General features: G+C 41.2%; 1 protein-coding gene across 1 annotated transcript in view; it reads right to left on the bottom strand.

Annotated features, from left to right (window-relative positions):
- Positions 1–26,615, bottom strand: part of IL12RB2 (interleukin 12 receptor subunit beta 2) — a 79,851-nt gene extending 53,236 nt beyond the window's left edge. The window contains exons 1-7 of the mRNA XM_045547791.1: positions 26,529–26,615; positions 15,219–15,330; positions 13,468–13,755; positions 6,798–6,912; positions 5,681–5,865; positions 4,288–4,430; positions 1,190–1,340 (exon numbers count right to left, since the gene is read on the bottom strand). Coding sequence (XP_045403747.1) covers positions 1,190–1,340; positions 4,288–4,430; positions 5,681–5,865; positions 6,798–6,912; positions 13,468–13,755; positions 15,219–15,294 — 958 coding nt within the window. The 5' untranslated portion in view covers positions 15,295–15,330; positions 26,529–26,615. The remainder of the gene's footprint in view (positions 1–1,189; positions 1,341–4,287; positions 4,431–5,680; positions 5,866–6,797; positions 6,913–13,467; positions 13,756–15,218; positions 15,331–26,528) is intronic.
- Between the last annotated feature and the right edge of the window lie 329 nt (positions 26,616–26,944).

The raw sequence follows: 26,944 nt of genomic DNA on the forward strand, positions 1-26,944 counted from the left end.
CTGGCCTCAAATGATCCTCCTGCCTCAGCCTCCCAAAGTGTTGGGATTACAGGCGTGAGCCACCGTGCCCAGCCTTAAACAATTTTTTAAATATGGAGAAATGCAATTAATACAAGCAGAAAATAAGACTAAAAGATTATTCTACGAATAATATATTAGGCATTATATTCTGCAAATAGGCCCTTTAGGTCCTTGAATGTCATTGGTGTATCATTGCTAAGTGTCATCAGTTACCAAAAACTGTCAGTACTCAGAGAAAATGAATGCAACTTAATCGTGAGGCCAGTTTACATGTACACATATCCATAAGTTTCACAAATAAACATTTAGATTTTTGCACATTAATATTACAAAAGCTCCAGATAATGAGCAATGGATTATATGCCAATAATTTTTCCTCTCAGCCAAATTTATATAAATTATGAAAAGTTCTATACTATATTGAGTGCTTTTAAAAACTAATATTCAGATGGCTATTTCTTATGTCTCCAAAGATTTGTTAATATTGGCATTGTTTACATAAGCATTTTTGCTTCAGTGAAATATTTGCTTATACTTCAATAAAATTGTTTTCCCAGTAATTATCAAAAAATAAAAGTTTATCATATTGAAAAATATGTTTGATATCCTTTTCATAGCTATGGGTGGTCAGGTGATTCTCATCTGAGCAGTGAATATCAAAGGCTTGAAGAAGTGTAGAGCTGTAATATTTGGAGGAGAGAGGATTACTGGATGTTAAATTTTATTTTTAAATATATGTCTCCAGAGTCTACTTTCTTTCAAGCTTTTAATATGACTTATAGAACCATATTAATTTTCATAGAATCCAAAAGATAAAATGTATCAAGATTCAACTATAAAAATGAGATTAATTACTTATAGCTTTGTAGAATAAGAGAGAGTTACTGAGATAAAAAGAAAGAGGCATGAGTTATCACCAAACATTAGTAAGGCACAAACCTGTAATCAACATGACTGAGTAGGCAAACAGGAGTAGGACTTACCTAATGTTAAAAATTTCCTAGCAGTATAAACATATCACCCTGAACAGTACATAAGTTAATGTCAAACTTAGCTTGTTAATTAATGCAATCATACCTTTTGATTCAGTGCCAGTACTTTAGAGCTTCTACTCCAAGAAAATCATTACATCTTTCTCTTTTTTCTTTTTTTTTTTTTGGCCACATACCTTCTTCTGGTGTTTGTGTTCTCAATGATTCACTCCAATCGCTCCAACTTCCTTTATAAAGATGTAGCTTAGAGGAAATCTGAAATTCATATTCTGTAAATGGTTTCAGATCCAGCAAATCATGTCTTCCTTTGGCATTTGTAACAGTAACCTTGAATCAGACAGGATTTTAAAAAGTGCCTATTAATGCTAAATTAGAAATTTAAAGAATTTTAACATAAAAGGAAAAAACCAGACTATGTGACCCTTTTAATTTTTCAGATCTACCATTCAATGAGAAGAAATATCAATGAATAATAGCTTCTCATTAAAAAAAAAAAGTCTCCTGGGACTAAGAACTCTTGTATATAGGTTCCCAGGGGGATCCTGAGACCAGATGGAAAACAAGTAAAGTTTGAAAACTACCACTTTTCAAAAAGCCTTGGAAAAGTTTCTACACTATAGATTATTTTTTATTTGGTTACAATCAGAATGTGATGAATGTTTTAACACAGATATCGAACTGGCTTTAAAAAGAAAACTAGTTATACCTCTCTTGAGTATCAGCATATGTAGAACTGATCCTTTGTTATTATAAACCATTATATTTTACCAAAATCCTGGAAGGAATCATAATCCTATACCTTTTATTATAAAAACATGTAATATCTAATATTATATCAAATTATAGGCCTCTTCTTTGGAATATTCAATTCTATATAAGCCTCTGTGGGCATTCCCTAATATTTCTCTTTTCAATATGTTAAAAACTGCTAAAAAGTATTAATAAGGGGATGGGGGAAGGATAATGAGAAATGAATAGAAATAAATTGTAGAAAATTAATATTGGTTTACAAAATTGGCTCAAAACATTTCAGAATCAATGATCAATATTCAAGCTATTTCTTAATAAATAAAGGTATACATGACTTTCTGATATATATATATATATATTTTTTTTTTTAGAGAGAGCAAAAGAGTTTAAGTTTATTTCATACAGTTCTGGAGGCTGGGAAGTCCAGGGTCAAGGGGTTAAGGTCTTTTCTTTTTTGCTGGTGGGGACTCTGTGGAGTCCTAAGGTGCAGGGCATCACCAGGTGAGGGGCTGAGTGTGCTAACTAGCTAACTCAGGTCTCTCTTCCTTTTCTTGTAAAGCCACCAGTTCCCGTCCCCTGATAATCCATTAATCAACCTATTAGTCCATGAATCCATTCATGAGGACAGAGACCTCATGATTCAATCACCTCTTAAAGGCCCCACCTCTCAAGACTGCCACATTGGGTATTAAATTTCAACATGCATTTTGAAAGGGACAAATATTCAAACCATAGCATTCTGCCCCTGGCCCTCAAAACTCATGTCCTTCTCACATACAAATACATTCATTGCATCCCCACAGCCCCAATGTCTTAAATCCTTCCAGCACCAACTCAGAAGTTCAAAGTCTCATCTGTGAGCCTGTGAAATCAAAACAAGTCGTCTACTTACAAGCATAGGGTGCACATTTCCATTCCAAAAGGGAGAAGTAGGCAAGAAGAAAGGGATATCGGGCCCCATGCAAGTCTGAAACCCAAGAGAGCAGACACTGGGTCTTAAGACTCCAAAATAATCTTCTTTAACTCCAAGTCTGGCATCCTGTGTACACTGGTGTAGGGTTGGACCCCCAGGACTTCAAGCAGCCCCACCCCTATGGCTTGGCTGGGTTCAGTCCACCCCGCTCTCCCAGCCTGGTCTTGCATGCCGGTAGTTCTACAGTTCTGGGGTCTGTCTCAATGGTGGTCCCACAGCTCAACTAAGCATTGCTCTAGTGGGGACTCTGCAGTTCCTCCGCCCCTACAACATGTCTCTGTTGGGCCCCCAGGCTTTCCACAACATCCTTTGAAATCTGGGTAGAAGTTACCCAGCCTCCACAGCTCTTGCTTTCTGCAAGCCTGCAAAGTTAGCACCGCATGGACTTGTACCTTCCGGAGCTGCAGCATTAGCCACAGCTGGGGCTGCCTGAGCTGGGGCAGACCAAGAGGGCTGGACAGGAGTGCAGGGAGCAGAGCCCTGGGGTGGCCCTGTGCAGTGAGGCTGGGGACAACCCTGAGGGCCAGCCTTGAAGATGTCTGAAATGTCTTCGGGGTCTTTCTTCCAGTGAGGAGGAGTAGCACTGGCTCCCTTCTGCCCATGCCAATCTCTTTAGCAAAAGGTCGCTGGGCTACACCCTTGATTTCTTCCCTGCATCAGACTTTTCAATTCTCTACCACGTGGCCAGGCTGAGAATTTTTCAAATTTTTCTGCTCTGTTTCTCTTTTCTCTAGCAGTTCACCATAAGCAGTCAGAAGTCATTATGCAGCAGCCCGAGCACTTTGCTGCTTAGAAGTTTTTTCTGCCCGATGTTTTCTTCCTATTATTCCATCACTCTTAAATTTAGCCTTCCACAAAGCCCCCGGGGCCTGGACACAACTCAGCCAAGTTCTTCGCCATAAAACAAGGACAGCCTTTACTCCAGTTCCCAGTACCTTCTTCCTCAGTTCCACCTGAAACCTCATCAGAATGGCCTTCACTCTCCATATTTCTATCAGCATTCTGGTCACAACCACTGAATCAAACTCTAAGGAGTCCCACACTTTCCCTAGTCTTGTCTCCTAGGCCCTCACCAGAACCTGGGCTTTTTCTAACCTGGTCCTCCAAATTCTTGCAGCCTCTGCCCATCACCCGGGTCCAAAGCTGCCTCCACATTTTCAGGTATTCGCTACCGGCGACACTCCCCTTCTCAGTACCGATTTTCCATATTAGTCTGTTTTCTGTTGCTTATAACAGAATACCTGAAACTGGGTAATTTAGAAAGAGAAAGAATTTATTTCTTACAGTCAAGGAGACTGAGAAGTTCAGGGTCGATGGGCCATATCTGGTGAGAACCTTCTTGCCGTTGCAGACTCTGTGCAGAGTCCCGAGTGGCGAGGGTATTATGTAGCTAGAGGCTCAGCACGCTAACATTTCTGATAGTTTTTAAGTGTGTACTTTTGGGCTAAATATTCTTAAACTTCATATTTTGCCAGTATGAAAAGACAGAGGTCTGTGCAGCAGTATTAAGAACCCCTGAAATTTTTTCCCCTTCACTCTAAAGACCATTACCATATTCCAGGCTCTGTTGTTCCTGGGCCGATATCTGAGTCGATTAAGCAGCACCCGTCCCTCGTCTCGCCACTGAAGGCTGCATCTGCTGGCAGAAGCATTTTGAAATTCGATTTTAACGTCCCACGGAGGAAGAGGCCTCACTAGTAACCAGGACAAAGAAAAAAGTGTAGTTCAGGATTCATGATCAGAAATTGCCTTAGGTACTGACATGAGCTATAAAGAGTTGAACAAAACTCATTTCTAAGATGCATAACCACCAAAGTTGGTAAAACATATGAGATGGAAGTTCCTGGCTTTAAGAAAGAAAAAAAAAGTTGGATTCACTTCTAAATTGTTAAAATAATTTCCTTTAAGTCCAACCTCATGTTTACCAAATAACTACTACCAGCATCAGTGATGTGTCGCCTCCACTTAATTCAATGGTTTTTAAAAAAAACAACATGCCAAACCCGAGAGTTCCAATGACTGAGAAGCCAGAGGTGGCAAGTGATGATCTCCTCAGGAGGAGGAGAAACGGTGGTGGGAAAATTCATAGCAAAGGGGCTGAGACACAGAGGAGGAAAGGAACAGGGGAAAGAAGGTAGCTTAGAGATGAGTGGTCTGTGTAAAGACATGGGAAGTGGGTGAGGGGAAGTGTGGTAGGAAAGTGAGAAGTTAATGACTATGATCAGACCACAGTTAGCAGTGGGTATGCCAAGAGGTGCTGCGGGAAGTGAAAAGAGAGACACGTAGTGGGAGGTTGCAACAGCAGGCTGGCCAGAAGCCTCCCTGGCATGGTCAGAACTCGGGATGCCTGACATTGGCCTCTGATTCAACTGGGCCAGTTATATTTACTCAGAAATGTGCTGGGACTGGCTCTCTCCAGCTCCCAAGCTGATGATAGGGGTGGAGTTAAGTATTCTCAGCACTAGATGCATTTGTGACTTGATACATTTATTTATAATTTGCACCTGGCTGCTCTAGCCTAGCAGGCCCACAGGTAGCCTATCTCAGAACAGTGGGAATAGTCATGGAGTAAAAGGACACCTCCTCCAAAAAAGCCTACACTGAGTTTCTGGAATGACCTCACTGGACCCTCTCCTCTCCTCAGTCAGATAGTATCATCGGCAGCTGGTTTTTTCATGAGATTTGAAGCCAAGGATTCTTTTCTCCAATACAGAGTAATGTTGAATATCCCATTTTGTACAGCTATTTTTATAAAGTTCTACGATCATACACTCTTTCTTTTACTTGCTTCAAAGTAACTTCTATCTTTTGCCTATGCCTGTTGGCCACTTTCCATCAACCTTTGTCCCCCAAGAAACAACCATACAAAAAAGATTTGGGTGACTTTTAAAATAATTACCAAGTGCCAACGAATGACACCTACAAAAAGTGAAATAAAATGTACCTATGTCCAAGACTGTGAATGTGGATGGAAATGAAGAAGAACTTCCAAGACTATTGATGGCAGTAACCTTGGCTGTGAAGATGGATTCAGGTGACTCAGGGGTGAGGTTGATTCCAAGGTCCAAATGGTCACAATAATAATCTTTACATTGCTTCTGCCAACTTAGATTTTTTGGTCCACTTAACCTATAAACAAAACGCCATTGTGTTTAGCAAGATATTTTATGTGCTACTTTCTCCTTTTGGTATAAAAGAACAAAATGTTCAGATATTTAAAATTCTAGACAGTTTTTAAAGGTCAGTCTTATTACTAAAGGATACACCATTGGAATATTTGTATTCTATGGTCAGAAATAGAACCGTACTTTCCCCCCTCTCCCTTTTTTGGTAGAAGTGAGATTTTTCTTTTTGTAGTGTACATATAGATAGATAGATAATAATGCCTATATTGCCAGAATTCCCCAAACCCTGGCTGTCATCTTGGCTCCTTGGGGCAATTCCTAACATCATCCAAAGGATCCATGGCTACCTTGGCATCCACAGCACGAAAGTGTCAATTCCCAGTACAGCACTGGCCAGACCAGAATCCTGGGGCCACCTCCTTTCCCCCATCTCCTGCTCACTCAGGCACAGGGCAAATCGGCTGGATCTTTAATGCAATTATGGAATCAACTCCAAGGAGACACTCTCTTTTTGTGTCCTTTCAGGTCAGCCAATGGTGCTTTAAAAAGAAACTCCTCCAAGCTAATGGAAAACTACCACAAGGAAGAGTCTATTTATGTATTGTGACCCCAGGGCTCTGTAGCTGCAGAAGAGAAAAGAGATGCTATGCAGCCAGTTTAACCCTACTAGAGCAGGAAAGAACCCAGAACTTGGGCCTTCCATGCTCTGCAGAGAGCTCTCAGTTAGAACTCTGACCCAAGACATCAGTTCTTATGCTGTAGATGAATGAACCAATTTTAATTGATGAACACTAGAATTTTTTTTCAAAAACTATCTAATTGTCTGGAGGTGTCTATTGATTCTTCTCTCTGGTAAAAATAAAACTTAGATATTTCTAAATATTATCTAAGGGAAGAGCTACAAAGACAGCTGCAAAAACACAGCTTCTCACTCACTGTAAAGCATACTCAGTGTACAGGTGGGTGTCTCGTCCTCTGTCCCAGGTGCAGGCCACGGTGCCTTGCTCTCCCTTCTGTATACAAGACACATTTTGAGGCTGTTCTGGAACAACTTTAAAAAGAAAGAGCAAAAACTTATATTTGAAATATCACACAGGTGACATTTCAATCGCATTGTTATTATCTGCCAACAACATGACAATACCTCCCCATGTCACCCAAACCCAGATAAGCTGGAAACTATTTTAGATTCCATCAAGTTCAAGGTTGCCTCCAAGGCAAGAATTTCTTCTAATAACAGTAGTAATAATAGTGAATATGTTTGATCAAACACGTGCTATATGCCAAACCCTTTGATAAGTGTTTCATGTGCAATTTTTCTCAGTTAAACATCAAAGCACCCATGAGGTAGATAACGTTATTATTCTTATTTTATGGAAGAGGAAACTAAGACTTAGAGAGGTGGCATATTTTGCCCAAGAGGACACAGTCATGAAGTGGCAGAATCAAGGCTACAGACCAGCTGTGGCTGACTCAAGCCAAGCTTTTCCACTCCATATTCTACCATTTTCCCTGACAGATGACCATCCAGTACTAGCTCTCTTAGTGATGGTAAGGTAACTTTTTATGAGTGATGCCCACTCAAATATTAGAAACCTTTAAAATCTAGGGACTCTTTGTTCCATTCACTTGAAATTTGCTGCCAAGGCACTTCTACCCACTTGCCCTACTCACGTTCTCCTGGGCTGTGCTACCTAAGTCTAATTTCTTCAGTGCATCACTTAGAGCACTGTGTGAACATTCTAAAATTAATTCCTTATGTACATATACATATGTATGTGTACAGTGTATATATAAACACATATAGGTATACATATATATGTGTTTATATATTACATGTTTATATATGTATACACACACTGTATACATATGTATATACACACGTTACTCATAATTGAGCTGCATAGGTTAATCTTTCATCTTCTAAACAACTTATCTCAGAGTTAGTAATTGATTGCCTTATTTTTCCATTTGTTTTGTTTTCTTATTAATATAATTCCAAACTCCAAGCCAATTATCTGAATCATTGTTCCACATACTCAGACGCGTTGGAACGTCTGTTGGTTTCATCTGCTTGAGGCCCTCTCTCTTGGAGGCCAGTGAACTTTGCGACAAGACAGGCTGCCCCCACACCTGGTACTCAGCTGTCGTTCTGGGGCTGCTCACCCTCACACCCCATAAATTCCTTCTCCTTTATCCTGTGTTGAATCTCCTTTTCTCACATCCAGTGTTTTCTTCTTCCTTGATTTAATGACTTGTGTTGGTGGAGCATAACCTTCCAGGAGTTCCCTGGGAAAGGGCGTGTGGGAGGGAAAATTTTGAGTATGGTTAAAAATATCTTTATTCTACCCTCACATTTGACTGACACTTTGCCTGAGTATGGAATTCTAAGTTGAAAAGAATTTCCACTCGGAATTCTGAAGGCGATGCTTGTTTTCTATATTCCATGCGGTTATCGAGAAGCCTGAAGCCATTCTGACTCTTAGGTCACTGTATATGGTCTGATTTTTCTCTTCAGGAGGTTGTAGAATTGTCTCCTTGTCTCTACTATTCTGAATTTTCACAGAGATGTACTTGCTGAGGGTCTGTTTTCACTCATCCTTCTAGATTCTCAAAGGGCTCATACATTTGAGGAACTCTTGTCCTTCAGTTGGGACACTTTCTTGAATTATTTTTCTAATGATTTCCTCCTCTGTTTTTTTCTTTATAAAAGTCCCTATTTTTCATAGGCTAGACCTTCCTCTAATTTTATATTTTGTATTTTAAACTCTTCGTCTTTTTGTTCTCCTACTAGGGAAAACCATCCTTAGTTTATATTTCTACCTTTCTCTTGAGTTTTTCATTTCTGATTATCATTTTAAAAAAATTTGGGGGGCATATTTTCTATTCTGTAAGTATTTTCTTTTTATAGTATCGTATTTTTGTCTTGTACACAATATTTTCTCTTAATTCTCTAATGGCATCAAAGATAGTTTTTGTTTTTTTAATTCTTCTCCCTGAATACCCTATTTCCTCCACTTTTCTTATATATTTTGTTCTATATGTTTGTTTTGGTGTCTGTCCTTCATGTTAGACATTTTCCTCAGATCCTTGTATTTTTACTCATATATAGGAGTGGGGCACTAAGTTATAGATCGGAGGCTCTGTGTGTGTGTCAGTTGGGAGGCACTTGCTGACTCTGTTTCACTCCAGGGCGACCTGGCTAGGTTTTGGCGGTGGAGGAAGGAGCCAAACATTTTTAGATATTTTCTTTTGGCCTGGTCAGATTTCCTACAAAAGGATTTTTCAATCTGCCTGGAGGAAAGTGTGGAACAGCGCTGTATGTAAATGTTCCTTTAATAGCTCTGTTTTTCAGTGTGGTAGTGCCAACCTCAGCTGAGCTGGAGTCTCCTCGCCTGTAGCCCTGTGATACAGTCTTGTGTCAGGGCGCTGGCTTCACGGAACTAGGAGGGGATCTAAGACTCTCAACTGCTTTTTAAACAGCCTTTCAATCACATCTCTCATGTCAGTCCCACTTTTACCCTCACTCCCAGAGGTAATGGTGGCACCAACTTCTGAGTCTTTCTGGGCTTCTGCGTTAAGTCCGGTTGCCACTTTTCTCACTAGCTTCCCAAATTTTGTTGGTTTGTTTCCCTCCTACTCTTTTTTTTTTTTTTGAGACAGAGTCTCACTCTGTTGCCCAGGATAGAGTGCCATGGTGTCAGCCTAGCTCACAGCAACCTCAAACTCCTGGGCTCGAGCAATCCTCCTGCCTCAGCCTCCCGAGTAGCTGGGACTACAGGCATGCGCCACCATGCCTGGCTAATTTTTTCTATATATATATATGTTTTTAGCTGTCCATATAATTTCTTTTCTATTTTTAGTAGAGACGGGGTCTCGCTCTTGCTCAGGCTGGTCTCAAACTCCTGAGCTCAAACAATCCTCCCACCTCGGCCTCCCAGAGTGCTAGGATTACAGGCGTGAGCCACCGCGCCCGGCCCCTCCTACTCTTTTTGTCCTGGAGGGTTTGTGCCACTTGGACACTCTTTTAAAAATCTTATCTTGACTTTATTTCAGGGGGAATGAAAGTATTAATTAATATATGTGTTCAATCCACCATCTTTACTTAAAAGCCATTGTAGGGTCTTTTGATGAGCAAATGAGATATTAACATAAAGTAACTGGAACTTTTACTTAATGAAAAAGTTTAACGCCCACCTTTATTCCTAAAGGCTTATAGAAACTCTCATTGTAAAGACCACAGCTTTCACCCACAAAGCAACTTTCTTGATATGAAAACTGATTTCTCACTGGACCATGAAATCCAGATGTCCTTCAGCTCAGGGCTAAGTTTTGGCAGAAACTGTCTGTCCCAGGGACAACCAGGCAAAATTCTCCTTAATACAAATGTACAATAGCTGATGGCAAGGAAAGAACAGATATCAAACCCTCTGAAAATTAAAATAACTTACAATATAAGATATTGTTATGAGTATTATAGTTGTCATTGTTTTAAAAGCCCTACTTACTGTGGGAAGTAAAAAGTCTTAGATAAATCATTTTCAGAAATATCAACAGCCTAAGCATATATTTAAACAAGACTCCACTGTCTTTCATTTATTGCCTTTTCTTTTTTTTTTTTTTGAAGCACTATAGATTTGATTTGATTTGATTTTTTGATCAATTGTTTTATTGTTTTTTTTTAATTTCAGAATATTACAGGGGTACAAGTGCTTTGGTCACATAAATTGCCTTTGCACCATCCAAGTCAAAGCTACAAGTGTGCCCATCCCCCAGACAGCGTGCACCGCACCCATGAGGTGTGAATTTACCCATCCCCTCCTCCCTATTGCCTTGATTTTCTAAACTGTTTGTGCATCAGTCCTGTTAGATTAAGCTAGAACATTGGCTGTTTAGTTTCTACACAATTTGGATAAACTCTGGGCAGCAGAGCAGCCCAAGCAAGAGAAGGGGTCAGGAAGAAAAGACTTAAAGGCCACTTGCCTATTCCCAGCTCTGAAAAACCAGCCACGTTTATGACAGACCCTCCCAAAATAGGCAATGGTACTATGGACTACCACTTACTGCAAAAAAGAAAATGGGCTACTTCCTCCCTCCCTAGATAGGATTGAGCTTACTATACTGTGTGAAACCAAAAATTCACTGTCTTTTCTTGGAATGACTAGCCATACTGAGAAAAAGGTGTTCCTTCCAGTTAGTCCTTCATCTCAAATGTGCTAAACCTGCTCAAAGAACAGCCATTTGGTTGTGTGGTTACCACTTGAGCACATTGTGCAAGCAACATTCTGGCAGCACCACCCAACTGAACTGAGCTGAACCATGACAGATACCCTTCATCACCTCCCTAGATCTTCGGATGCTGCAAATTGCCACAAATGCATCCACATACACTTGGTGGAAAAGTTAAAAAACAAAAAGGGGTTGCAGCCCTGTAACATATGACTGCTCAGATATGAGATGGAATGGAATGGCTGGGTACATCTACAAGGGTGCTGACTGCCAAGACTGTTTTTGGTCTGTGGAAAAGGAAAAAAATGCCAGTAGTACTATGGATACCTGGAACTGATATCACAGGGTGGAGAACGTCTCATGCAAATATGTAATATTGGTCTGCTAAAATGGTGAATTACCTGGGTGAAATATTCAGGTGTTCTGAAGGCAAGGAAGGTAAAGGCCAACGGTGTTTTTGCGGAAAAAATTAATTCTGTTTATAAGCAATATTTGTACTTCTAAGGGAATCGCACACAGCTATTCAGCATGACACGTGCACAAAGAAAAAAGCACAGCTGCATGGAACTGCAACTCTAGCGTTAATCACATCCATGCGTCCTCTATGCCTTGCACTGGATTAAGCACTTTGCACACGAGGGGTCACTGAGTCACTACAACTATCTTATGAGGTAGATGTTACTCTCTTCATAACACAGATGGAGAAACTGATGCTCAGAGAATTGAAGTTGTCTAAGGGTACATTGCTAGTGGCAGGATTAGGATTTAAAGTCTAGGCTCCTTCTGCTGGGCCACAGGCTATCAAAGCTGAGAGTACATGACCCGTAAGTGGTGTGAACAGGAGGCCCTGAACGGGAAGAGGATCACTGGGCCTAGTTATGCCTCCTCCCCATCCCGTCATTTGCTTGGTTCTGCTCCATGCTCCTGGTGGCCCTCTAGGAAAACTGCCTGGCACCAACCTCACAGGTCACAGAGAAGAAGTGTCCATTTTTCCTGCAAAGAGTCTCATTGAGCTCTATATCACTGTCTTTATGACAGAGAGCATGTCCCTACAGCTTGGTCAGCCAGCCTGCTATAGCAATTTGTCCTAGTCTCCTCATGCCTCTTGCCTGTCACCCCAGAGCTTCCCTGGAACCACTGAGGCACAGGGTGCCACGGAATCACTCAGGGCCCATGCATCTCATTGGCTTGCCTGGCTGGATCTGCAAGGCTGTGGGCTGCAGGTTGCAAACTGCAGGCAGGTGTGCTGCTCATTCACCCTGCACACTTGCCTGAGACAGCTAAATTCTTCTTTCTGTCCCCCCCCCATGGGATTTCCATATGCCCTTTCTGGGAATGACTGTTTATGAACAAACAACCAGCTGTATTTTCTGTTGAAGCTGTGGCCAGCTCAGTAATGTCACCAACTTGTGTTTGCTTTTGCCCCTTTCCTGGCTCACTCTGTCATTCTTGCCCTCCTGGGACTGTACAACTCCCTTTCTCCCCCCTGAAGAGTTAGCATGACTGATTCACTTCAGGCAATTTTCCAGAGAACCCAAGAAAAGATAAGTACGATCAATGTTTTCTTTTAACCTCTGCTAAGTATGATAACTAGCGGTCTGGGGCAAGATGGATGGGAGAATTATTATTATTATTATTGAGACAGAGTCTCACTCTGTTGCCCAGGCTAGAGTGCCATGGCATCAGCCTAGCTCACTGGAACCTCAAACTCCTGGATTCAAGCGATCCTCCTGCCTCAGCTTCCCGAGTAACTGGGACTATAGGTGTGCGCCACCACACCTGGCTGTTTTTTTTCTATTTTTAGTAGAGATGGGGTCTCGCTGTTGCTCAGGCTGGTCTCGAACTACTGACCTCAAGTGATCCTCCTGTCTTGGCCTTCCAGAGTGCTAGGATTATAAGCATGAGCCACCGTGCCCGGCCAGAAGAACTGTTTTTTGTGAATTGAGTTAGGGAGGGGGAGAGGTGCTGCTTAGCCTTGTGTAGTCATCCTGGGCTGCATAATTCAAAAAAATACACCTCTTTCTTCGTTTTAGGAGGGTGTAGCTTTGAACAGATTCTCTGAAGTCGAAAAGGCATGAAGACCCAACTGCAGAGATACACTTTCCTACCATTGGAGACCAAGGACAACAGATGAATAGTTTTAATGGTGTGTGTGTGTGTGTGTGTGTGTGTGTGTGTGTGTGAGATATCCTAAAGAAGACCCCAATTCTATTAATTATGGACTTCTCACATTGAAGTACTCATGTTGTTATCAAGACAAAAATACCTCTATGTGGTCAGAAAAGAAAGAACACTGTTCTGTATTTGGATTTCTGCTTAACCCATGACAAATACCAAAAGATCACCAATTTTTAGAAATTCATAATGGACTGCTCACCACCAACTGAGATTTCTGCTCCACATATTCGAATCTCATCACTATTGATACAGGACAGTTTGCAGACAAATAAGGTGGTACCAAGGGGAAGATCTGTGACTTGAGAAGTGAGGGAGTGACCATTGTGAAAACTGATGCTTCTGTCAAACTTGTAGAGGATTAACCTGTTCAAACTGGAGTAGTGCAAGCAGCCTTGTTTGGGCTTCAAAGAGCATGAAATATTGACAGCTGATCCAAGTAAAATTACATGGGAAGGCTTCACAGTCACATCTCCTCTCTTGCACACATCTGCAATAAGATACAAAGGCAATAATAAACCCATTTCCAAATGGAAGGTTTGTGCAATTCCCAAAAGCAGAGTAAAATTAACCCCATCAGATCATGGAAATATAAATAACACACAATTGCTCTGGTTATATGGGTGAGAATAGAAGGCAAACATATTGAAGTTTAACTATATTTGAATTAAAATATGCATCCTTCTCATAACAGTAATACTATGACCAGAACTATAAATAGGAAAATGGTGAGAAAGGAGATTTGGAAGAACATTCAGGAACACAGTTCCAGAAAAAAACAGGCTTTCTCATATGCAAGTTGTTCACCAGACTACTAAAGAGGGCTTCACAGAATAAATCACCATTTATGATTTACAGTGCTTACTTCAATACTCATACCAAGGAAAAGAAGACAGTTTTAAAAAAGTATTGCAGACTTTAGAGGTATATTTAGGAATAATTCCTTCTCTTGCTCCATTACTGGTATAAAGTATGTATAATTTGCAAAATTATTTTGTAACAAAGAGAAAATACTGAAAGGCTTTGGTATGTCTGTATTGGCATCAAGGATGGAAGTTCAGTCTTACCATGCCATATTTTGATATTTCTTCTAGATATAAGACCTTGGGATGGATGAACCATTACCTGACATAGCTAATATGAAAGTATATGAATGTATTCCTCTTTTTATAAATTCTCTATGTTATTTACTATATACCTGATGACACCTTAAATCTTTATTAAAAGAGGTCATTTGCTACTCTCTAGAAGCTTTTGTATTAATAAATATAACAACTATTCAGAAATTAACAGTTGGTGGTTCTCAGCAACTGTCGGTGAAAGAATCTCAGAATTATAGGTTCACCCTGAATTTTCAGATGTGATATAAAGCCTCCATTGAAAGTCTTTTTTGGGTAATTGTAAGATTGCTTGCACCAACTACTATAAACAGGAATTGGTAAAGAAGTTACCTAAGGAAATACTGAAAATTCACTCAAAATGAAAAGTTATTTTTATCTTCAGAACTAAAACAGTTTCTCTTTCTCTCTCTTATCTTATATTTGTTCTCTGCTTCTTTGATTCCAATGGGCCAGAAAGCCAAAACTAAGCTTTTAATAATTAAAAAAACCCAAACAGAGATAATGCCAGCCATCATTTTTTTTTAGCACTGCTGAATTCACCCATGAATACTCCTCTGTTAAAATGCGCTAAAACGTAAAACATGCATTCATGATGTCTAGCCACTTGCTTAGGAGGATAATGAAATTATTGGACCCTTACATTAATCATTAATATAAATTAAATAGAATACAATTAGTTACAGACATAGAAACAGACTTATCCATTTAAATGACATAACATTGACTACAAAAAACCAACTACCAGAACATTTACCACAAATACACAGTTAATCTGTACCACAGAATTTAAACCACAAATCCCTCCACAGAGTAGGTTACAGAAATATCTTACCTATTTTTGCTTTAATCAACAGCCACATGATTATAAAAATAAGTGCCAATGAGTATCCTCTAACAGCATGTGCCATGAACAATTAACTCTGGAATATGACCCTGTATTCTTCCTGGTAAAAGAAGACTAATTAATTCATGTTAAACACATTCAGAAAATACCAGAACCAAAATCATTCAGAAGAGTTTAAAGTGCCACTTTATTTTTCTTCACATCGTTAAGATTTTGTTTGTTATTTTTAAAAATGAAGTATACCCCTAAAACTGGTAAAATATTAGCCACCTTCCAATCCCCATCTCTGTGAAGCTTCTTGGGTGTAGCAAAGGGTGGGAGAAGGAGGTTGGGTGTCTTAGTCCATGGGGGCTGCTGTAACAAAATGCCATAGACTGGGTAGCTTATAAACAACAGAAAGGTATTTCTCACAGTTCTGGAAGCTGGAAAGTCCAAGAAGAAGGTGTCAGCATGGTCAGATTCTGGTGAGAGCCCTATTTAGGGTTATAAACTGCCAACTTCTCACTGCATCCTCACATAGTGGAAGGGGCAAGGCAGCCTTCTGGGGTCTCTTTTATAAGGGCACTAATTCCATTCACGAGAGCTCCACCCTCATGATTTACTCACCTCCCAAAGGCCTCACTTCCTAATATCATCACCTTGAGAGTTAGAGTTTTAACAAATGAAAAATGTTAACATTTTCAACATTTAAAAAATTTTTTAGATTGAGGGGCCATAAACATTCAAACCATAGCAATGAGCTCTGGAGTCCTTTAGAACTGGGATTAAATACTTTGAGACCATGTATATGTCACTTAACCTGTCTGAGCCTAAGTCCCATACGAAACATTTTTTTCTTCTAAACAAGGCATAGTCATACAGAGTAGTTTGACTAATGGGAATTTCTGATCTAGTCATGTGATTCAGGAAAACAGTAGATTGAAAAATGGGTCATAACCCTTCTGGAACTTAGTAAAATATTGCTCTCTTTGGCAGTAAGAAAGGAATTCCAAGGGTTGTTTGGGTTTTCTATAGAAACTCAATCTTGTTTGTTTATAATTACCTACTTATTTTACTGAGTGATTTTTATCATGAATAGTTCAGAAAATATAAGCTGGTGATTTCTTATCTGTTCCAAATTCAAATCCAAGGAATGGCTCTACTAGTCATTAGCAAATTCTCTCAATTCTATTAAAGGTGGGACAAAAATTCATGGAATAAGCTGGCAAGTTCTGTGATGTCAGGCCACTGGAAAGAAGCCAATGCAAAGCAAATGTTCGGCTCTTATCCCCATACCTACAAATGTGCCAGAGCATACTGGAGAGCTTGAGAAAACTGCACTTACTCATTTGATGCTGAGGGCTACGTCTCATGTGCTAGGTACAACATTAAGTGCCAGAGACACAACCCACCTGCCCCAGTAGGGTTCTAGCAAAGTGCCCCTTTGACTCTTCTACCTCTAGCCTACTTACTCATCACTCAGGGAGGCCTCAAATAACAGTACCATCTTTTCCATAGTCATTGCCAGCTGCCTTTTCTCCTCCTCTTGACTTTTAACCCTTGGAGGAAGGACCTTACTGCACTGGAGATGTTATCTTTTCTCTATTCCTACTTTCTCCCTAGGGGATCTCATCTGGTCCCATGGTTCTAGATATCATCTGTAAGCTAAAGTTTCTCAGATGTAGATTTTCAACTCAGACATCTCCCCGAGCTCCAGTCTCACAGTCTGTTTCTTTGGCATCATCTCCTGGACGTCTAACACACTTCTCAATATTAACATGTTCAATTTGAATTCTTGGTGCCACTTCTTCAAACTGGTTCTTCCTCCAGCTTTCTCAGTCTCAGTGAATGGCATTCTTACCCCTACGTTGCTAAAAAACCAAGAAGTCATCCTTGATTCTATGCTCTTTCTCACCCCCTACAACTAAACCATCACTCGTCCTGTCAATTTTACCTTGGAAATATGTCACAGGTCAAGCCACTTCTCTCCAGGTCTACTGTTCTCACCCTGGTCCAAACCACTGTCATCTCTACACTAGATTACTGCAGTCCCCAACGTGTCTCTCCAATCTATCCTTGCACTTTCTAAGTCATTTTCTCATAGCTAACTACCTCTTAAAAACAGAAATCAGATCTAAAACCCTTCAACAGGGCCCATTGCTGTTAGAGTAAAATCTGCAGCCCTTACCACACACTGCCTCTCAGTCGCTGCAGGGCCTCGCCCCTTCCCGTCTTGCCATGGTCACTTACTTCACGTTCTTGCCTGGCTCACCCCGCTCCATTCACTGGCCTTCAGACTGTTCCTTGAGCAACACATGCCCTTTGCTGCCTGGAGAACTTTGCACTCTCCATGTCTTTTGCTAGAATCCTCTTCCCTTGCCTCGTAGTGTGGCTGATGTGCTTACATCTTTCAGATTTTGGATCACAGGCCACTTCCTCGGAGAGCCCCTCCCTGCCCACCTGTCCCTCCCCGACCAAAGAGGTCTTCCCGAGTTGATTTCTACCTACGCATCAGCTTACTTACTGTCTTCATGGCACCATCTGTAATGACCTTATTGCTTTACTTCATTACTCGTTTGCCATCTGTCTTCTGTACTAGAATGTAAGTCCCCAGGAAGGCAGGAACATTGTCTATCTCACTCACTGCTGTGTACCAGCACCTAACACTGGGGAAGAGTTAGCACTCAGTGGACATCTATTGAAAGAAAGAGGGAGGGAGGGAAAGTGTATGCAACGTTTCTACAGAAAACTCCTATAAACATCCCTGAGGCAGGCGGGATGACAGCCCACCAAAGCTGCCCATGCCCTCGTCTCCTCGGAGTACGTTACCTTTCATGGCAAAGGGAGTTTGGAGCTGTGATTAAAGTTAAGAACCTTGAGATGGAAAGATTATCCTGGATTACCCAAATGAGCCAAATTTAATCACATGAGTCCTTAAAACTGTCAAGGAAAGGCAGAAGAGGCGGTTAGAGAGACATGTCACACTGTCGCTGCTAGCTTTGAAGTAGAGGAAGGGGCCGGGAGCCAGTGAATGTGGTTGCTTCTAAAGGCTAGGGATGGAGCTCAGTTTACACATAACATAAACTGTATTTCTTGTGGGTTTTGGTTAAAATGTTTGAGAAGAACAAATCTAAACCAAAATAATGGCCTCTGGGAGCTCAGTCCTGTATTTATCACCAGCCACATCCGCCACCACTCTCTGCTGACGCTCTACCATCTAGTGACGCTGAGATACTTACACATCCTCGTACGTCCCACCCTGACTCGTGCGCCTGTGTCTTTTGTTCCTTGCTAGTTATTCTCTACACTTTTCTATTATTCTTAAGCTTGCTGAGTCTTATTCATCCACCCAAACTCAGCTCAGGCACCTTTCATGCAGTTATTCATTCAACAAACATGTATTAAGTAGCTGCTGTGCGCCAGGGGCTTGTGATGCAGTGGAGAACGAGGGGTTTTCGCTGTCACGGAGAAAACATTCCAGAGTGGGGAGATGGAAGACAAAGCAATAAGTAACAAACAAATAAGTTCAGATAATGACCAAAGAAGAACACAAAAGAGGAGAGAGAGCCTGGGGAGGAGAGAAGCTGGTCAACATTTCTAGGAGGCAAAGCTCGAGCTGAGATTGGTACTGGCCAAGTGGTTTGAGAACAGTTTTCCTGATGGAGAAAATGGTGAATGCAAATCACTGGAGGCAGAGGAACGAGCCTGCCAAGAATGGAGTGCAGGAATAGATCAGGGTGGCTGGAGAGAGTGACTGCAGGGAGAATGGTAGGAAATAAAATTGGAGAAGAAGGCAGGAGGCAGACCTACCATAGGCTTGTTTGCCATAACAGGGAGCTGGATTTCACTCAGTCTATGGGAAACTGCTGGTGTTTAGTTAGCAGTTGTACTTATTTATTTAATTGGGTTTTAATTGGGGGTGTTACAGGATATGAATTACATTAAACACACACATACACACGCACATGTGCAATACTCTGGGGACCACAGTAGGAGCAGGCAGACCAGTTAGGAAACAATTGCAGAGACACAGCTAAAATAACGATGCCACGGACCTCAGTTACGGCAGTGGAGATGCAAAGAAGTGGTCAGAGCGCAGGAAGCCTTACTTACGTCTTCAGGTCAGACTGGAAAGTCTCCCCAGTATCTGCATAGCATCCTGGCATCTTCCTCCCTTGGCACATGCCATGTTATGTAGAACTAATTTATTTCGGTATTTGTCTGTCTCTTCTATTTCCCTGCAAGCTCCTATTCCCCTGCAGCGGCCACCATTTGTGGCACGTAGTTGGCATGTGCTAACCTGAATGAAATTTAAATGGTTTTTCTGTGTCTATTTTACTTTTAGTTTAGTTTAGTATTAACATAATTACACTAAAATTACATAAAATAATCTTATACTGCTACATCGTGGTTGGCACCGTTGATGAGATTTTGTTATTGTAGGGATGCCTTCAAATATGCTACTCTGGCATATTGACTATTTGAGTTAAAGGCACTTGAAAAATGACAGATGCAAGAAGATCACTTTGACTTTTATGCTGATTCTTAAAAGCAAAAGATGAAATTCCTGTGTGAACGACACTCGCCCTCTACTAGAAGGAAAGGAAACATCCTTATTTTCAAGGATGAGAAGTTGAGACCAAGAAAATTCTGTACAGACCTTGTTAAAATAACAGTTTTATCTTCTAAGCCTCCCCACATAATTTAGTCACATTTTTGCAGTTTACTAGTCTTTGTTTAAGCCAGTATATAAGTAGTCATCACACGACTTCTTGGGGTTTTCATTTCTTTTTGAGGGCTCCCATGCCATGTATAACTTGTTAAATAAATCTGTGTGCTTTTCTCCTGTTAATCTATCTTATGGCAATTTGATTGTCAGGCCTAAGAGGGTGGAGGGGAGTTTATCCACTCTTACAGAGGCAACCTTAGCTGCTATGTGAAAATTTAGAATATTCTGACAGAGAGGAAATTATGGATTGAACTAGAAGATAACTGAAGGAACATACATAGGAATTAAATAGGTTTCTGCTTCCTAGCTGCAAAATATACCTACAGCACTCCTTTTAGGGATTTTCAATATGCTTTGCAATTTGTGAAGCTGTAACATTCCCCCAATAGTGAAACTATTCAAATGGTAAGTCTAAGGATTTAAAAAATGGATATATATAAAGTATGTGTTTTTATATATTGATATCTTATATATTAAGTAGATTATAGTATAGGTATAGTATATAAATATATATATGAAATAGGTAAAATAGAGGATCAATTTGAGTTCATATAGCATACTGATACAAACACAAACTTGCTCATTTTCTCTGAATACCAGGTAAAAACAGTTTGTCTATTTATGAGAAGCTCAGAATCCCCAAAGACCTTCAAGTAAATGAGATATCTTCCAATAAAATGAAACCTCCTATCAACTGTAAACATCCTTCATACACCCTGCCTAGAAGATCAATATTAAAACTACAATTCTATCTTGAATCAGAAAATCAAAGAGTGTGCTATGTCATTGACTCATCACTGAAGTTGTGACAGTTTCCAGACAGTGAAAACAATGTCACAGGTGAGGGAGGGGGGAAAGGGTGAGCAGGAACCAGCCAGAAATACACCAACCAGCAGGAAGGCAGAGACAAAAATTACTCCTCATCCAGCCTCTTTCCCCATCGCTCCAGGGAGAAGCACAAAATATGCACCTACCTGAAAATTGTATTGTACTAGGCTAAGGAAAAAAAAAACAACCCTCGAGTTTTCTTTCACAGGTGATAATTTCATGTAGGCAGGAACAATTTCTACTTCCACATTATTTTTTCTTTCGTAGCACCATGTTAAGGTCAAGGGAAAGTGTAGTATTGTGGAAAACAAAAAGGCTAGTGAGTCTCAGTTCCACTGTGTGCTATGCACCATGAGAGTGTTTCCTGGTCCCTACAATGGGGATGGTGATACCTATCTAGACAAAGCCATTGCGAAGATCAATCTGATGGTATCACGGACTCATGAGAATACCTAGCACAAAGTAGGGACTCCACTGAGGCTAGTTCCTTTTTACCCTTCTGATTCCTACGTTTGCATTTCTTTTCTAAGTCACAAGATTTTCAATATACTAGAATTGTATGGTTTGTTAAACTAAGTTAAAAAATTATCGTATGTTAGACAATCTTAATTCCTAAGTGTGGCTATCAAAAAAATTTAAAAAGTCAGGGGAGGAAGGAACCTCAGATTACCTAGTAACTACACTGTCCCTGCTGCTCCCTTCCCCTCCCAACAGCTGACATTTCACTCTGGCTACCATGGAACAACCAAATGAGTGTTCTGAATGTGCCCGAAGGCTGGTTTTCATACTAATGACCAGTGTGCTGTTAATTACCAGTTGACTCAACAAGGCAGGGCACAAAATTCTTCCCTTCTGCTGGCAAACTACTTACAGACATGTTTTCCTGGTAGCAGATGAGTATAAAGACAGCACTTTGGAGGTCATCTATTCCACCTTCCTCATTTTACAGATAAATAATTGTGACCTAGAGAAAAGAGGGGACTTGCCCAAGGTCACATTAATAGCAAAGTCCAGATCAGAACCTAGGTCTCCTGATTTCTAATCCAGCATTGCTTCTAGTGTGTGAGATTGCTTCTGACCAGTATCAACAGTAGCAGCACCATACTAAAAATAATGCTAATCTTAACACTACCCCTAATACTAATCATATAATTTTTCTCTCTTAGTGTGTTCCAGGCATGATGCCAGGCATCTCACATACAATCGTTGTGCTACCCATCTAGTAAGGCACTTAGAAAGCCTAATGCTTTAATCTTTAGAAGACTGAATCATTATTTCTGTTCCCTACCTCCCTCAAAAGAGAATGAAACAACAAAACCCAGTGCAAATACAATATGCAATCCTGTCCAATGATCTATTCCATTATGGTGATAGAAAAGGAAAATCAAATCAAGTTACCAAGTAGCTAACTTGCAGCTCAGTCACTGGAGCCAATCTTCACTTCTTCATGGCTTTCCATGAGCTATGTCAAGAAAAAACCTTCAGTCTCCTGGCTGAAGCATTACCTCCTTTTTCCTTCCAGTCTACCACTTGATGAAAAATAGGACAAACCATAACATGGACAAAAGCTGGCCCATCAGGTCCTGTTAGGCCCTTAATAATGTCAAATCAGTCCCTTAATGTCATGTTAAATGGCTCGAAGGGGAGGGAAAGTAATAACCACATCAATCCGCTCTACTTTTTCTTCTTTTTACCAAACAGTCCAAACACTGTTTACGTGAGCCAAATGTGGCGCGTACCTGTTTTCTTTTTTGTGCAACTGCTGAGGCCCCCTTGAATTTTCTCTTATCTCACTGGTAAGCGTTTGTAGTCCTAAGGTTCCTCTTGAATTTTACTCAGGTATAGAAACCTTCTTCTCTTGCTCAAATGCAGGAGACTTCTGAACTTTTGTTCCTTTTTAAAGAACATTTCAGCATGTTTTTTCCTTTTCATCTTTATCATGTTTCTTAAAAAAGAAAAGTTCCCTTACCCCTTTCTTCCTTCTTTCCTGTTTTTCTGGAATGTTTTCTTTGTCAGTTCTACTTGTCTTTATTTCCATTTCAGATGGATCCCACTTGACATACATACTAGGCTCCTGCAATGTTGTGTGTAAACAAATCACAGGTGAAAAGAATTTATCCCACCCCAACATTTGCACTGTGAGCTATTTTATAAATTGAACAAGTATCCCTTCAACATAACAAGAAAAGAGAAAAAAGACAAAAAACAAACAAGACATGGATGGAGTCTTGAAGAAGGAAGGCATTTTCAAATCAACTGACATTTGTTTCATGACCTTTTTTCTTTGTTTGATTAGCTCCCACAAGTCTACAATTTTCATGGGACATGTTCAATAAAGTTTAAAAAATCCAAATCCAACCTTTTCTGTCTTCACTCTGGGCCTCGTCTTAGAACTATCTATAAAATAGGCTACCGTCTACAGGGAAGGATGATGGGCTGGAGAGAGTATGGCATCCGGGGTGAGAGGACCTGGGCACCATCCTTGGCTCCTGCAGTTTCACCTCTGTCACCATGGCAAGTGACTTCACATTTCAAAGCTTTTTTTCCTTGTTTTAAAAATGGCAATCAACATTTATTGGGAAAATTAAATCTCTTTTACTAACTTTTTTTCCTTAGTTTATTGGAAAGGTCTCTCCTTTGACATCCTCAATCTTAAAGTCTCCTTTTGGAGACAACGGCATGGGGATAGAGGGTTTACCTTTGTATATTGGGTATTGTGAAATCCTGGCAAGTTTTGCTTCAGCTTATGCAATCAACCCCTGAGTCTTCTCACAAAGTGCTAGAAGGCATTAAAAATATTAAAACACATTACACTTACATTGTTTTGAGTTTTCTAGGAATTGCACAAGTATCTTAAGATAATTGGAGGCACACTGGGAAGGGAATGAAGTACTAATTATCACCATCCCACGTTTCTCATATAAATTGAGAATTCCGCTGAAGTCTCTGTACTAACAAACCCACATCTCAGTATCTCTGCCTGATATTTTGCTTAATGTGTTCCTTTTCCTGCATATCATTGCAAAATAAACATTAAGATTCTAATCTTAATCATCCCATATATGCATTTACTTAGCAATTTATCACAATGCAAAGCATATAATTTAGTTGTTACTATTTGGTCAACTGTAAAAAGTAACTGCTAGTATCTCTATTCTACAGGTGGAAAAATCTGTCAGTTGACCATGATAACACAGAAAAACCAGAAGTAAAGCCAGAACGGGATTAGAACTACATTCTGTGCTTCCCTTCTCAGTCCATGATCACCTGAGAAATAAAAATCCACTCTTGGCTGGTCCCAGTGCAGTGGTATTTACAACTAATTGATCACAGCCAATTACAGATTCCTTTGTTCCTTCTCCACTCCCACTGCTCGACTTGACCAGCCTTAAAAAAATAAAAATAAAAATGAAAATCCACTCTTGGTGCTCTGCTAGTCTTACTAGCTGCCCTGGCCCTACATCTATTTAAATTCTGCAGGAAAAATATTATCCTCCTCATTTATTCTCAGTAAGCCTCAGTGCTCCAGTGTTGACACCACAAAGCGACTAACTCAAAGATGAATTGAGCCATATTTTCATCACCTCAGTCCAAGTTTCTAGAGCAGACTCTTGAGCAACTAGAGTGGTAACGAAATGAGCAGTGGACCTGGGTCCGAACACCCAAGTCTCTGCTCTGACAATTCTAGCTGTGTGGCCTGTGACAAATCAATTAACCACTCAGCCTGAGTTTTCTCATCTGTAAACTGAGAACAAAACAGCACCTACCTCACAGGATTATTGTAAGGGTTAAATGAGAAGCTATTAGCATAGTGCCTGGTACACAGCAAGAGCTCAATCAATATCATCTGCTATTATGATAATAAGAAAAAAGAAAGTATCATTTCTTTTCAAGGACATTGTTAGAATTAAGTCAGACAGCCTTACTTTGGACCTCTCTGCACATTTGTCTGGCTCATCAGTGAAAGACTAACTTGATTAAAACTAGACTTCATATCTCCTGACTTCATGCCACCTATCGTTTATGACATACTAAATGTTCTCATAATTCTTATCTCTCCAAACAATTTTGACTTCTTGAGGACAAGAACTGGATCTTACACTTCTTTTATTTGCTACAGTGTCCAGCAAATGCATTGAACACAATATATGTTCAGTACTTATTTGTATTTGAAAAAAAATTGTTACCACCAGCAAAGAGCACTAGAAACTTCCAAGAACAAAGGAAATTATATAAGACTCCTTTTGGGATCTGGCTTTCTTTTCAGGTTAGTCCGCACAAATTCATATGTAGAAGTTGAGAGCAGTGAGGTGAGTGTAATTACAGAGATGACAAATAATTTGGTAGAGAACAAAGCAGGTGCAGTAACACAAAACTAAGTCCACAAATAAGAAATGATGCTCAACATCTACTGTATTTAGAGGATTCTTCTCCCTTAAAAATTATGCATACGCTTTAGAAATATTTTTTCACACTAAAACTCATTCTAATACAGGGAAGATTCAGTTTGCCAAAGTATAGAAATTTACCACCCTATAAATTTACCACCAACCATCATGACATTCCAGAAACATGACACATGATAAAGAGCTGCTGAAAACTCTTCTCAAGCCTAACAAAGGGATAGGAATGTGTTGAGGATTTCACATTAAAACAGGGGAGAAAAGCGTCAGCTCTTAGCCACTAAGGGCCTTTCAGTTATGTGTTGCATGTAGAAATAGGGCATTGCACCATTCCTTGCTAGTGGGGAATGAGAATCTAATGTTTATTTGCTCAAGTGGGGGTGGATATAATGTTACAAGCCAGAGGTGCTTATAACAGGGATACAGAGTTTGGAGCCAGAAACCTGTAATTCACTGTGCGAAATGTGCAAGTTTCCACATCTGTAACATGGGAATAATAGTGCCCACCCCCACTGGACTTTTAAAGGAGTAGATAACAATATACACCCAAGGACCAGGTAGTCAGTGCTCAGCAGAGATGCTCATCTACACAGGGCACACACATAGCAGATTATAATTACCTGGAGTTTAAAAAATGGAAAAGAAAAATGAAAAGACTAATTTTGCCCTGGCCTTCAGACATACCAGGGAAAGTCTTTTTGTATGCTTTCCGTAGACCTAGATCTAACCGTACAAATACATAATCCCTTACAATGTTTATATTTAGTGGTCCCCAAGGAGGTGAGAAGGGCCTCACATTTCACAGACAGAACACTGAGGCTGGCCAATTGGCTCGTACCAGAGCATCCTGCTGGTAATTGACCAGGCAGGGACTCAGGGTCTGTCCACAGAGGCCACGGGCAAGCGCTGCCAAGAGAGGGATAGTTCACCCTCATCCAAGACTATGGGAGAGCCCCCAGTAACTTACAGGAGATCCATTTTCAAGCAGTAAGTCACGCCCATGGGTCTGGACCCAGGGTAGACCCTGAGGGGTGCCCTCCGCCCTTTTCCAGACGCCATCCCCACCCTTCCTTGCGACCCCCCACTCTGCACCCCATCCCGGGAAGCACCCTGGAGGCTCAGTGTGAGCGCCCCCTCCCCTCCACCTAGCCAACCCCCCAGCCAGCACCCCCAAGTGAACGAACATCCGTGCCCAGAGGGCTGGGACCGCGATGAAGACTGGCCGACACCGAAATCCCCACCGCACCCCACCTGCAGGAGAAGCGGGGCAAAGCGCGGGCATTTAGACACCCGGCTGGGCCGGCATCCCGGGCCGCCCGCGCCCGCACCCCCGCCCCACCCGCCCCACCGATCACTCACCGCGCGTCGCTCTCCCAGGGGTCCGTCCCGGGCCTGCGCAGGCCGAGCAGTCCCGGGGCCTGAGCCGCACGTGTCGCACCCTCCGCGGCCGCTCCAGGCGTCCCGGCGCCAGCGCCCGCCTTCCCGCCCGCGCCAAGCCCGGGTGGGCGCTCCAGAGCCGAAGCGCGCGCCGAGGTGGCGGCGAGAGGGGGTCGGGCGGGGACCGGGGCGGCGGTGGCGGCGGCCGTGAGCGCCGGGCGGAGGGAACCGGCTTCAGGGTTCAGCTGCCGGACGCCAGCCCGGCCAGCGCCTGCGGTTTCCACGCAGCGGTCACAGGGCCCCGGTCGGATTCTGCCACTTGTGGGCTGTGCCCTGTCGCCATGAGCAAGGTAATTACCTCTCCACACCCCAGTTTCCCCTCTTAGAATCTGTGGATA

Source organism: Lemur catta, chromosome 3 (assembly GCF_020740605.2).
Source record: "Lemur catta isolate mLemCat1 chromosome 3, mLemCat1.pri, whole genome shotgun sequence".
In the NCBI taxonomy this organism is placed as follows: Eukaryota; Metazoa; Chordata; class Mammalia; order Primates; family Lemuridae; genus Lemur; species Lemur catta.